Here is a 13,922-nt window from a genome sequence, read left to right on the forward strand (position 1 = left end):
GTATATGAGTGCTTGCATGTATGTATGTATGTGCACCAGGTGTGTGCATGGTACCTGCAGAGGTGAGAAAAAGGTGTCAAATTCCATGGAGCTGGAGCTACAGACTACTATGAGCTGCAAGATTCATGCTGGGAACAGAGCCTGTGTCCTCTTAGCCACTGAGCAATCTCTCAGTCCACTGAGCCATCTCTAAGCCCCCAAATCAAGTTGTCTAGGTAAGCTTTATTGCTGAATAAAATGAAAGGAAAGGAAGAGAAGGAAGGAAAGGAGGGAGGGAGGGAGGGAGGGAACAAGAAGGAAGGAAGGAAAGCTATGCTTCAAAATATGAGGGTTTTGGAACTCAAAGAATCCTTGAGAGTACTTCAATTTGCTGGGTCCCAGAGGACTAACTGACTTGCCGGCAGTACAACATCAAGGCAGCATGCTAGTAGCAGCACTCAGGCATTAAAGAGAAAATGGATTGTTTTCATCACAATGAAAATGAGTCACAATACAAAGTCAGGTAGAAAGAAAAGATACTTTGCCATAAGAGACAGTTATTTATGTGATTATTTTACATCCTTCGTTTTGAGTGAATTCTATTTTTCAGGCACTATGTGAAGGCTTTCTTATTCACATCTTAATTCATTGCCTCAACAACTTTTTTGAGGTAGGTGTTATTATTATACCAGTTTTATAAATAAGGAAATTGGTGTGTAAGAGACTAAACAGCTTCATACATTGTTTATATTAAAAAAGTAGTGAAGCTAGAATTTGAACCCAAATTTCTCCATTGGAAATCTGAATAACTGTACTTTAGCACAAGTCTTGGTCTGTTTGTGTGTGTAGTTTATTTCCAGCTGAGGGCATTCTTAATCTGGAAGACTGTCTTCTAACACAAAAGGAAGTCTTCTTGGACACAAAAAAGGGAAGTCTTATTAGAGAACAAGGCAAGAAACTCATAATGGACAATTGGCCCCTGTCACCATTACTCCAGAGAACAATTAATGCTCAGGAGTATGCCAGCTCTAATGATTTCTGGGCTTTTCACGTGGGACCCTGGATTGACTGACAGAGCACAAACTCTGGGAGGAAGGACCATCTCTGCCCATTAAAACAATAAACTTCTATAGGCCGTTTGGGAGTTTTAGTGACAAAGGAGCAGGAATTCCAAAAGCAGGTATTTCTATTTCCATGGGGCCAGTGTATAAAAGCTTGATGGAACCAGAAATCAGGCTTACAGCATCAGAACACACAGCCAAACTCAGAACTGCAAGACAGGTTATGGAAACAAAGCCATCAATACTTTATCAATTTTGGAGCAAGATCTCAGGACACGTCTACTGAAAAAAAAAATTAGTAAGTCTAATTCATTCCTGCCTACTTCACAATGTGCACAAAATGTAAAGGGTGCAGAGAAACACTTCTGCTTCCTGATGCTGTACAGAGAAGTCAGTGGGTTTATATAAATTAGGTCTTTCAACAGTGTCTGGTACACAAGTATTAAATAAATGTTCATGATTATATTATTATATTATGATAGATATAAGTATTGTATATATTATGTATTGTGATTGATAGTATATGTTTTATTATTTCAATAGTAACTGACGGGCACTGCAGAACTCTGAGGAATTAGCAATGAAAAGCATTCATTCGTTTAATAAATATTTACTGGATGCTTATGTGCCGAGCCCTGTCTTGGGTAATCAAGAAACATAAACAGAATGGACAAAATTGCTTGTCTGCCATTGAGCAACTTTCAGTGTATTTCATACAATAATTCTTAATCAAATTTATACCCCCTCCCCATCCATGCCTCCCCCACTAGGCCTCATGCAGTCCACCTTCTACCTGAAATCTCTTGATCTCTTTTAGTCAGCAAGGCATACACTATAAAGGTTTTAAATAGTGGGAGCAAATTATTTACTTGATATTTTTTACCAGAAGATATCTGGAAATGTTAAATGAGCATTAGCAGTTTCTGTGATCTTCCAAGAGTTTCTCTCTCTCTCTCTCTCTCTCTCTCTCTCTCTCTCTCTCTCAAAGTAATTTTTCTCTCTCTCTCTCTCTTCCCCTCTGTACACATTCATGTGCACATGTGGGAGCATACATGTGAAGGCCAGGGGTCAACATGAAGTCTTTCTCACTTGTTTTCACTTCATTTTCTAAGAGACTATCTACTGAACTGAACCTAGAGCTCACTGATTCCACTACCTTGGCTGGTTATGAAGTCCAGGGATCCTCTTGTCTCTGCCCCACCCCACCAACCTCCCATTGTATCATGATTAAAAACACACATAGCCAGGCCTGGCTTTTTACATGACTGCTGGTGATCGAAGCTCAGATCCTGGTATTTGTGCAGCAAACGCTGAACCATCTCACCATCTCCATCTTTTGTTTACGAAGCAGAGTATCATATATCCCAGGTTGGCTTCAAACTCCTTGTGTAGGCAAGAATCAACTGCTGATCCTCACAGAATTAGAAATATAAGCCACCACACCCATGCAGTGCTAGGGATTGAACACAGGACTTTGTGCATGCTAGACAATCACTCTATCAACTGACCTACATCCCCAACCCAAGTTTTTATTCCTAAAGTTACAAACACAGTCTCCCTGATTTCAGGATTGTGTCCTTCTTCTATTCAGGAAGCTCACCTATGACTGGAGGGAAAAACAACACAAGTGTTACAAAGTTCATCCTCCTTGGTTTCTCAGATCAGCCTCAAATGAAGGTCTTCCTGTTTGTGTTCTTTCTGGGAGTCTATCTCCTCACCCTGGCCTGGAACCTGAGCCTCATCGCCCTCATCAGGATGGACACTCACCTGCACACGCCCATGTACTTCTTCCTCAGTAACCTGTCCTTCCTGGACATCTGCTATTCATCCTCCACAGCTCCTAAGATGCTTTCTGACATCATCACAGGGCAGAACATCATTTCTTTTGTGGGCTGTGCCACGCAGTACTTTGTTTTCTGTGGAATGGGGCTGACTGAATGTTTGCTCCTGGCAGCCATGGCTTATGACCGGCATGCTGCAGTCTGTAACCCATTGCTCTACATGGCGCTCATGTCCCACACACTGTGTTTAAAGATGCTGGCTGGTGCCTATGTGGGTGGATTCCTTAGCTCTCTAATTGAAACATGCTGTATCTATCAGCATGATTTCTGTGGGTCTAATGTAATCAACCACTTCTTCTGTGACCTCCCTCCAGTCCTGGCTTTGTCCTGCTCCGACACCTTCACCAGTCAGGTGGTGACCTTCATTTTGGGTGTTGTGGTAGGATTGGTCTCTGCCCTTGTGGTCTTCATCTCGTATGGATATATTGCTGCTGCTGTGCTGAGGATCAGCTCAACTAAAGGCCGGACCAAGGCCTTCAGCACCTGTGCATCTCACCTAACTGCTGTGAGCCTCCTCTATGGCTCTGGTCTCTTCATGTACATGAGACCCAGTTCCAGTTACTCCCTCAGCCGGGACAAAGTGATATCTGTATTCTATGCTGTAGTGATCCCCATGATGAATCCCATTATCTACAGCTTCAGGAATAAGGACATTAAAAATGCCATGAGGAAAGTTATGGAAAGGAAACATATACTTTCTCATGGGCGTTCATTTTTCTGACCCTGGGCTGTGTTTAAATGAAGTCATGAGCTGGTTCATTGGTGTAGATGCTTAAGTAGTTTTGACTACTCGATCTTTATAAGAATTTGTGTGAACAAAGCTTTTCTCCCTTCTGTAAGATTTTCTCCCCTCTCACTAACAATTTTATTGGTAACTAGAAACTGTTTTGCTATTGTTGATTTCTAGTATTTAGTGTGCATATATTCCAAATGCTCTCATTAGTATAAATTTTCACCACAACATACATTCTGGAACATCAAAATAGTATGTGTCTGCACTTACGATGCAAGACCCAGAGAAATCAACCTGAAACTCAGCATGGAAGCCTCCTCCTTGCTGTCTAGCACCAGAAAGTGTTAGGTAGCTTGTTGGAAGAAAAAAGTCATCAACTGTTTCACACAACTGTGAACCTTGCCTACTACAATACTGAACAGCTGTGCAATATATGCTCACTGGACCAACAATAGCTGGAATGTTCCAGAAATAACTTACCATTTCCTGATCGGATCAGGGACCTACTTTATGAGAGAAAATACACATTTTTTTTTATTGCAAACCTGATCAAAAGCATGTGGCTAAGGATGACACAGGTCCTCTGTGGGAATCTATTACTCAATAATTGCTATAACTAGATGAACATCTAATGAACAAATAAATTGTCTTCTAAATATGTATGTTTATACTCTTAGACTAATGCAGCTCTCAGCCTCACTCGGAGATGCCTCTTTTGGCAGTGGGTGATGGTCAAAGCAGAGATTCATTATGATCGAAGTGCTGAGAATAAGTAACTGATGAGTGTGGTATACTTTCCATCTCCCAGGGCTCAGGAAACATCATGGATGAGGAAAAAGAAAGAATTACAAGAGCATGAGGATGGGAAGGGATGCTGGGAGATACTGTCTTCTAGACATGACACAGCTATTGAACTCATGAACTCATAGCAGCTGTGGTTACCTGCACAAGACCTGCATCGGATCAAGCCCTTAAACATTCCATCCATGAACATGAGTCTCCCCTAGATGAGGAGCTATAGGAAGCTAACAGGTCCTGAGAGATAAGGAATTACTTCTCTTTGGAGATACAGAAACTTCTCTCTGGTAAGTTGCCCATGATCTAGTAAACAACCTCACACTCATGCACATGCGTGCAAGCCCAGTTAAACTCAATGATTATATAAAAAGACATGGAAGCAGGAGGAGGGCATGTTGGCTAGAAGAATGGGTCCAGAGGAGGATAAAAGAGGAGAATGTGGATGAATATGACCAAAATACATTATGGACATGTATGAAATTGTCAAGTACATTAAAATTATATGTAAAAAATAAATGCATGGGCTGAGAAGCAGCATAGTGGTTAAGAATACCGGCTGTTCTTGAAGAGGACTTGGATTTGGTCCCAGTACCCCCATGATGGCTAATGACCACCATCTGTAACTCCAGTTCCAGGGTACCCAACACCACCCTCTTCTGGCCTCCATGGGCATTGCTTCCACACAGGGTACTTACATGCAGGCAAAACACACATACCTATAAAAAATTTAAAAAGAAGTGCATTATTTTATCCAAAATATGCATATTTATGTTGATTCAAATTAAGTTTTGCCAAAGAACAATGTAGAGGTACTTGTAATTGTTAGTTTTATGACTTTTTCATGTGTATGAGTGTTATGCCTGCATGTGTATAAGTGCACCCATGTCATGCAGTACACACAGAGGACAGAAAAGGGAGTTGGATTCCTGGAACTGAAGTTACAGATGGCTGTTAGCCACCATGTGAATGCTGGGATTTGAACACATGTCCTCTTCAAGAGCTGCCAGTGCTCTTAACCACTGAGCCATCTCTCCAGCCCCACCCCCCAGTGATTAGTTTTAAATGTTAACTTCCCACAACTTAGAATCACCTGGGAAGGAAGTCTTAGTGAAGGATTGTCTAGATCAGGTTGACCTGTGGGCATGTCTGAAGGGGATTATCTTCACTGCTTCAGCTGCAGTGCGATGGAAGACACACCCTGAATGTGGGCAGCAGCATTCCACTGGCCAGGCCTTGCATAAAAGTCAAGAACAAAGGAAGCAAGCAAGCAAGGATACCTTATTCTCTCTTTGATCTTGACTATGGATGTGATGTGGCTAGCTGCTTGACCTTCTGCCTTAACATCTCTGCAATGATGGACTATAACTTGGAATGGTGAACAAATAAACCTCTTCATCTCCTATGTTGCTTCTTGCCAAGGTATTTTATCACAGCAACAGAAATTAAACTAGAACAGAAATTGGTGCCAGAGAAATGAAGTTGTTCCTGTGATGAACCTGACCATGTTTCAGGGGAGGAGTATGAAAGACTTTGAGTGGAAAAGCCACTGAATGCCACTAGTGGAGTTTAATGGGCCATTCCAGTGACAGATGTGACAGACACTGAGAGAAATGTGGAATGTGGAGGCCCCGCTGATGAGGTTTCAGAGGGGAACAAGGACTTCATTAGGAATTGGACAAGAGACATTCACCTGATATTTTGCCTAAGGATAGATATATGTGTGTTGATCAGGCTGGGGTTGAAGAATCAGATGTAATTAATAAGAGAGCTATACCACTGAGGTAAAACCTTCTGCACTTCACTAAAAGAATAGGAAATTATATCTTCAGGGTCAACACACAGAAGCTGATATAACTGGAGTCCAAAAAGGCTGTGCTATATCTTCAACTCACAGCAGAACTTCTCAGTAATATAAGTCACCCACATGGTACTGAGTTCAAAATCATGAAGGGGTTGTAGAAAACCCTGAGATCAGACACCATGCAGCAGGGTCAGAGTCCCCATGAAGAAGCCAGTAGAATCCATTGTGAAGGTGAAACATCAGTTCCAATGGAGACCCCAGGATATTCGAGATGCCTGGACCACAGGATGCCTACCAAGGAGAGCCTCATGTATTGAGCCAAAAATAGAAGACAGCCTTTCCATGTACTGGGGATGGGAGAGCTGGAGGAGTAGGACTACTCAAGTCCTTTAGAGCATAGAAAATTACAAGCCAAAATACTTTACAATAGACAACTTGATTTGGAATTTGGAATATTGCCAGGTTTTGAATTTGCTTAAGTGTGATTATTTATTTGCAATGTTCCAGTTCTTCCCTTTGAATAAAAATGTATAAGTATGTAGCATTTTTATTTTCTAGAAGCCTACAGTTAAGAAATTATGGGCTTTTTAAAGAAATTGGGGGAATATCTTTTTTTCTTTTTTATTGGATTTTTGTGACTTTCATACAATATAATTTGATGGTGTTTAGATCCCCTCCACATCCATACTTCCCTTATTGCCTCCACCCAATTTAATGTACTCTGTTTCATACACACACACATACACACACACACACACACACACACACATATGGAGAAAGAGAGAGAGAGAGAGAGAGAGAGAGAGAGAGAGAGAGAGAGAACCTATAGAGTCTAATTTGTGTCTCCAAATGTCCTTCAGTATGGACCCATTCACTGCAGCCTGCTTAACCTACCAAGAGTCTGACTTGAAAGAGACAATTTCCTTAGGTGGGACCAGAGTTTCTGACCCACTTCATCTTATCTATGCTTGGATTTTTTTCTACTTTGAGCTTGCATGGAACCTGTGCATGCTGTCACCATTGCTGTGAACTCATATGAGTAACTAACAAGCTGTCTGGAAAACTTTTGTTTCTTTGTGGTCCTCCATCAACTTTGGCTCTTGCAATCTTTTTGCTTCCTCCTCCTCAATGATCCCTGAACCTTGGAGTGCAGCAGTTTGATATAGGTGTCCTATTCAAGGATAAGCATTCTACAACATCTTGTTCTTTACACACTGGCAAGTTATTCCCGTTTTTCTGTTAATCATCATCTGTGACATAAGGGAACTTCCATGGTGAGAGTTGTAAAATGCATTCATCTGTGGGTATAACAATAATCCATTAATATTCAGTTTAATATGATAACTATTTAGTAGAAAAGTGGTATTAGGCTCTTCCCTACGTCCTGTGGCCGGTCTAGCCTCAGGTTCCTAATAAGGCTGATAACAATTTCAGGAGTGCTCCATCCTAGAAAGTGGACTTTAAATCTGATCAAACAGTGGTTATTTACTCACAGAAAATTTGTACGACTATTGAACTTTGGACATAAATTGCTAGGCCACTTGTTGCTATAATTCACAGCATTCACAGCTGAGCAAGGCTGATGATTATTTTTTCCTTCTGGTAGCATACAGAGCACCATCCACCACTATGAACACTAGCTAGTAGAGATGAGACTCTGTTCTACACGTCATGTATGTAGTGTCTTCAGCAATAGTCTTACCATCCAGTTCTGGTGAGTACCCAAGAGCAGGGGCAATACCCAATATTGTTTTGACGGTCTATAGGACCCCAGTCAACAGCTTCTAGAAAGGGGGTTCATTCCTGCAATTGAGGTTTGTTTGTTTTTTCATTAGCCTATGATGTCTAGAGAGGGCAGTATCCCCCTACTATTGGATAAGTCCTTTTAATCTGTCTTTATGACACATATGTAGGGGGACTTCAAGAGGCTTTTAGAGTAGTAAATTTCCACATGGGTTTTTCTAAAGCCTTTAGTATTACTTGTCCCTCCCCATACTCCCTCCTCTGCCTGCCTTCCCATTCCTCACTCCGTTTAACCCTTCCTAATCTATGTTCCCCTTTACCCCGTCATATTATTGCATTATACTACCCCTCCCAGGAAGCTATTAGCCCTCCCAGGAAGCTTCCCACCCCCTATGTATTTTTTGTTGGGGTGTTTTATCAAAATAAAAGAAATGGAATAGAACAGAATTTGTTTCATACTTTTTATCTAATAAGCCAGTCCTTCCACAAATGAAACTTAACCATAAAAGCAAATAAAGTACACAAAATAAAAGGAGAAACTTATCATTATTTAGTGGAATTTTTCATCTTTAAAAAAAAGATTCTTTGGCTGATGGCAGATAATGTACAGTGCAAATGTGCTGCAATGAATTATATTTAAGCATTAATATTCACTTTTATGGGTATATTTTTGGAAGAATATTAATATGATTAAAAGGGTCAGAGAAGTATAAAGGCTCTTCCAAATTCTCCTACCTGGCAAAATTCTGCTTCTTTCATGTACATATTTACTTACATTCACATTTTTGTTGTGAAAAAGAATATAGATGACCGCACAGGGTGCATAGATGTAGATGTGCACTTTTTCCAATAATGTGAAGATGCTGGGCATGGTGCGCACACCTTGAATCCCAGTACTGAGGAAGCAGGTGGATCTCTGTGAGTTCAAGGCCAACCTGATCTACATTGTGAGTTCCAGGCCAGCTGGGGATGCAAGGGGACCCTTTCTCAAAAAGACCAAAAATAAATAAATAAATTGAAGGGCTGGAAAGAGGGCTTAGTTGGTAAATTGCTTGCCATACAGTATGAGACACTGAGTTGATCTCCAGAACCCATGTAAAAGGTCAAATAAGGGGCATGGCAAGAGATGCCCAAGAGTGCAATAGTGGCATGAATGTTCTGGGGGCAACCAACCACTTTCTGATTTTCTGTGTGTTCAGTGCCTCCTCTCAGCTTATGCATAGTTCCATATTTGTATAACATCTTCTGGTGGAAATTAGTCTTAATTTTGCTTAATTATATATTTATGATTTGATTCATTCTTTGATTTTTATTTCAAAGTAATTTTATTTCTGCTACTGCAAGAGTATAGCTAAAGGGGCTGGACAGATAGCTCAGTGGTCAAGAACACTGGTTGTTCTTGCAGAAGACCCAGGTTCGAATCCCAGCACCCACATAAAAGATAACAACTATCTGTAACTCCAGTCCCAGAGGATCCAACAGCCTCTTCTGTCCTCCGCGGACATTGCATGACATGGGTGCACTTACCTACATGCAGGTGATATACGCATACACATAAAATAAAAATAATAAATAAAAATTTTTAAAAAGAGTATAGATAAAATACTAAACACACTACTTGAGTCATATATACCATGGGTTAGCTATTATTTTATGTACATAGCTAGGAAATGGAAACAACCTTGATGTGAACTGATGAATGAATAATGAAAATGTGGTATACTTACACAATGGAGTCCTACTCAGTAAAGAAAAATGAAATCATGAGATTAATTTGAAAGTAAATGGATAAAACTTGAAAAAAAATCACACTGAGTGAAGTAGCCCAGACCCAAAAGGACAAATGCCACATGCTCTTTCTCATCTGTGGATCCTAGCTTTCAATCTTTAGATATGTATGTTTAACTAAGAGTACCTGAGCTATGAAACTTGAAAGAGGTCAGTGGAGGAGGTAAAGATTTTGAGGGGAAATAGCTAAATGCAGAGAGAGGAAGGGGGGAAAATAAGTGGGGAAGATTTAAGTGGGGGGTGGAGGGTAGTGTAGAGGAGGTGCTGGGGGGAGAGATGACCAACATGAAAGATGTTTGAAAAAGCTATATGGAAACCTACAATCTTTTAGTGTGTGTGTGTGTGTGTGTGTGTGTGTGTGTGTGTCTGTCTGTCTGTCTGTCTGTCTGTCTGTGTGTGTCTGTGTGTCTGTGTGTCTGTGAATGTCTGTGTGTGTAACAAGAATTTAAATGGTGTTAGCCTGAATGGGATCATAATGCTTTCTGCTGATGCTATAGGTTAGCAAACAAAAAACACAGTGCCAGATGTAAGATATCACATTTTGTGTTGTGAGTCAGAGGATCCCCATAGGCCACCCCCTAAATCAAAATAGGCTATTGTCATTGCTCTTTGATACCCACCACAATTCAAATACCTGTGGACAGAATAATGAATGGTGATCCTTTTGGAACATGAAAATTATGACCTTCCAGATCTTAATGATGACGTGTTTCTATGAAGTCAAATCAGCTGTCAGGCCAACTGGCATATCTCATCTGCTTTAAATTAAGACATCTTCATCCAATATCCCATGAATTTTGTAGTGTTCAAGGCATATGCACATTATTGGAAGGAGCAGAGCACCTGACAGGATACATGTGCCAGAAGTCTCAGAGTCTGTGACCTTAGCAGGAGCCTGTCTTCTGAAATCTCTTAACATCTTTGATTTCATTATTCCTCAGTCTCTGTATCAAAGATTTCATCATGGGGACCACCACAGTGTAGAAACAGATTCAAATCTGTCAAAGTTGAAGGAACCACCAGAACTGAAAAGCAAATAGACAACGACACCAGAACCATAGAAGAGGGAAACAGCTGTCAGGTGAGAAGCACAGGTGCTGAATGCCTTGGACCTGCCTTTAGCTGACGTGATCTTCACCATAGAGAAGATGATATGAACACAGGATATCATGATGGCAAAAGCATTCGCCATTCCAAACATCATTGTTAATATCACAAGCAGGACTTCTGCAAAGAATTTGCCAGTGCAGGACAGATGTACAAGCTGGGATATGTCACAGAAGAAGTGCCTGATGACATTAGGTCCACAGAAGTTGAGCTGCAACAAGGCACAAGTCTGAGATGAAGAACCTGTGAGTCCTGCCACATAGGATCCCAGCACCATCCAAACACAGAGGGTGGGTGACATGATGGATACATAGAGCAGTGGGTAACAAATGACAGCATATCTGTCATAGGCCATGGCTGTCATGAGGCAAGATTGATTCAGTGCCAGGGTGGCAGAAGAAGTACTGAGCTGTGCAGCCCACAAAGCTGATAGTTTGCTCTCCCTTGAATAAGTGAGAAAGCACATTGGGGGCTGGGGAGGAGACAAAGCACAGGTCTATGAAGGACAGATTACTGAGGAAGAAGTGCATGGGGGTGTGGAGGTGGGAATCCATCCTTATTGAAACAATGAGGGACAGGTCTCAGGTCCGAGTTATAATGCAGATGAGAAGGAATTTATATTCCGAAGAGCAGTGCCGTGATTCTGGGGAAATCAGAGAATCCCAGGAGGATGAATTCAGTGATCCAGGTAATACTTCTCCCCCTAATCCTTGCCTTGCTGATCCTAGTATCAGAAAGGACACAAGAGAATGCAGTGAGCATTACCATAACAAGAGATACTTAAAACTTGAACAGCAGCTGTCAAATACAGTGCCAAAGAAGTGCTGTGATTCCTACACACACACACACACACACACACACACACCATGAATACACATTCATACACAAAAGCTATGACTATTGTAATTAAGGGAGACAGGGAAAAATGATTATACAAAATATTTTAATAGAAATTTAAAATTTTCATAATTTAAAGTTACCATTTCAAAATGACTAAATTAGATGTCACATTTTCCAAAATAAATTTTAATAATTCTCTGTCATGGATTGTCACTGAAATTGATTTAAAAATTATTCTTTGACCACTAAAAATTATTTTTCCAGAGTTAGGAGGCATATTTCAAAAGCTAATTCTGATTTTTGTCAAATGTGGGTACTTTACAAAAACAAACTCAATTACTTTATCATGGAAGAGCCTTCTACTGTTCAATATTCATAAACTGTGTAATTATACTACAAAATGGGTATATAAATGTACTAAAAAACACATTATATAAAGAAAAACAAAAAAACAAAAAAGCAAAATAAGTAAAAAGATTTGCTCTATTTATAAAATTTTTCCCAAGTTATTTTAAATTGCTTAACACAACAAATAATCATATTGTAATTTGTATTTCTGACAGGTTTTACTAGGAAATAAGCATATGTTTGTGGTAAAGTTCTGAAATAAATCTTCCTATAGATTCTTCACATTATATCTCTTATCACATTAAAACATCTTTATTTCAGCTGCTTCATCTATAAATGCAGATAACAGCAGTGTTCCGTAGACTGAACAGCATAAAAGGCTTAACACAGTAGGTTCTGTAAATCTCAATTTCTCTTCCCACCATCTCTTCTCTCTGTAAAAGGCAATAATGGAAGAACTAACAATGAGAGGTCAAGGGGATCTTGATAAAGTTAGTTCATATGTAAATAAAATGATCTCCAAACCTGGTTTCACTAACATTATTAGGAAGTAATTATTAAAATATCACTTCCTCTCTCTTATTATCATTATAACACTCACTTACACAGATTGCAAATCACCACTGATACTTTCACTTCCAACCACCAAGTATTCTCTAGAAGACAATGTTGATGATAGCCTAGAGAAGACGTTTTCTCCTTTGTGGTAAGCATTGTGTTCACTAACGTTTGCATCCCTGCATAAGTATATATTGAGCACAATAATAAATGGTGCTACTCAGCTTTGTATATATAACTAAGAGTCTTACTTTTGATGAATTTCCATTACAGTTTTATGAATTTGGAAATCTTTCTGTTTATTCTTAGAATACATGCCTTCAGTGTTATTTCTCAGTAAACATGTTGGAAGAAAAAAGTCACAGATGACATTCCACAAATATCAGTATAATTGATCAATTCAATTAAAATAAGTATCGCTTTCCCAGTTAGTAGAATTTTCTTCACTGTTTCATTGCATTCTGGTGATGTGCACAGTCACACTTGAATGTATTCTGTATAACCCATTATTCTCAGAAAAGACTGAAGAATCAGTATAATTTTTCATACTCATCATATCTTTCTAGACTATTTAAGTTGTTTAAATTTTGTAAGTTAGGGAAAAGGAAAAAATGAATGTACTCATTCTCATTGACGTTTTGTACATGTTCGACGTCTCCAAAAATAATTTGGAGTAGAAAAGTTGTTAGATGTATATACTGATTAGACATTCCACTATGTAAATATAGATCAATTCTCATCTACCAATAATGTGGCTAGTTTTATAAGATGTGCTAGGCAACATAGTTTAAGGGAAAGAATGTTGCTGAGTGAAGAAAAATATAAGTAAAAGAAACTTAAAGAGACCATTACACCAATACTATCTGTTCCCAGAGTGGCATCTCTGATATTTCTATGACCAAACCTTGTGTTTCCAGGCATCCTGGGTCATCAGAGATAATATCTTGGAGCTCCTTGAAGATTTTAAAAGGTCTAATGGAATTGTGCATGAATACTCTATCATACCATTAAGACTTTTTTTCTCTTACACCTAGCAGTCATGAGCCAAAGAAGTGCATTTAACTAGAATAGATTTATTATTATTTCAGAGAATCTAAGGGATAAAAATGAATTGAAAGAGTTCTAGGAAAGGATGAAATTGGGAAACATAGACAAGTATGTTTTTAAGAAATCTGAAACTCGGGGCTGGAGAGATGGCTCAGTGGTTAAGAACACTGGCTGTTCTTGAAGAAGACCTGGGTTCAAATCCCAGCACCCACATGGCAACTAACAACTGTCCATAACTCCAGTTACAGGGGATCCAACACCTCTTCTGTCCTCCGTGG

At 39.6% G+C, this 13,922-nt stretch overlaps 1 protein-coding gene and 1 pseudogene across 1 annotated transcript; one reads left to right on the top strand and one right to left on the bottom strand.

Annotated features, from left to right (window-relative positions):
* Positions 1-2,642: 2,642 nt before the first annotated feature.
* LOC103741241 (olfactory receptor 5A2-like) lies at positions 2,643-3,602 on the top strand. The gene has a single exon (XM_008841998.1). The coding sequence runs from the start codon at positions 2,643-2,645 to the stop codon at positions 3,600-3,602; it is 960 nt and encodes a 319-aa protein (XP_008840220.1).
* A 7,026-nt stretch (positions 3,603-10,628) lies between these two features.
* Positions 10,629-11,613, bottom strand: LOC103741273 (annotated as a pseudogene).
* Between the last annotated feature and the right edge of the window lie 2,309 nt (positions 11,614-13,922).

The sequence above is a fragment of the Nannospalax galili genome, unplaced genomic scaffold (genome assembly GCF_000622305.1).
Source record: "Nannospalax galili isolate Female #2095 unplaced genomic scaffold, S.galili_v1.0 scaffold580, whole genome shotgun sequence".
Lineage (NCBI taxonomy): Eukaryota > Metazoa > Chordata > Mammalia > Rodentia > Spalacidae > Nannospalax > Nannospalax galili.

Coding starts and splice junctions, on each gene's coding strand:
- LOC103741241 (XM_008841998.1), top strand. CDS start 2,643: ATGACTGGAGGGAAAAACAACACAAGTGTTACAAAGTTCATCCTCCTT.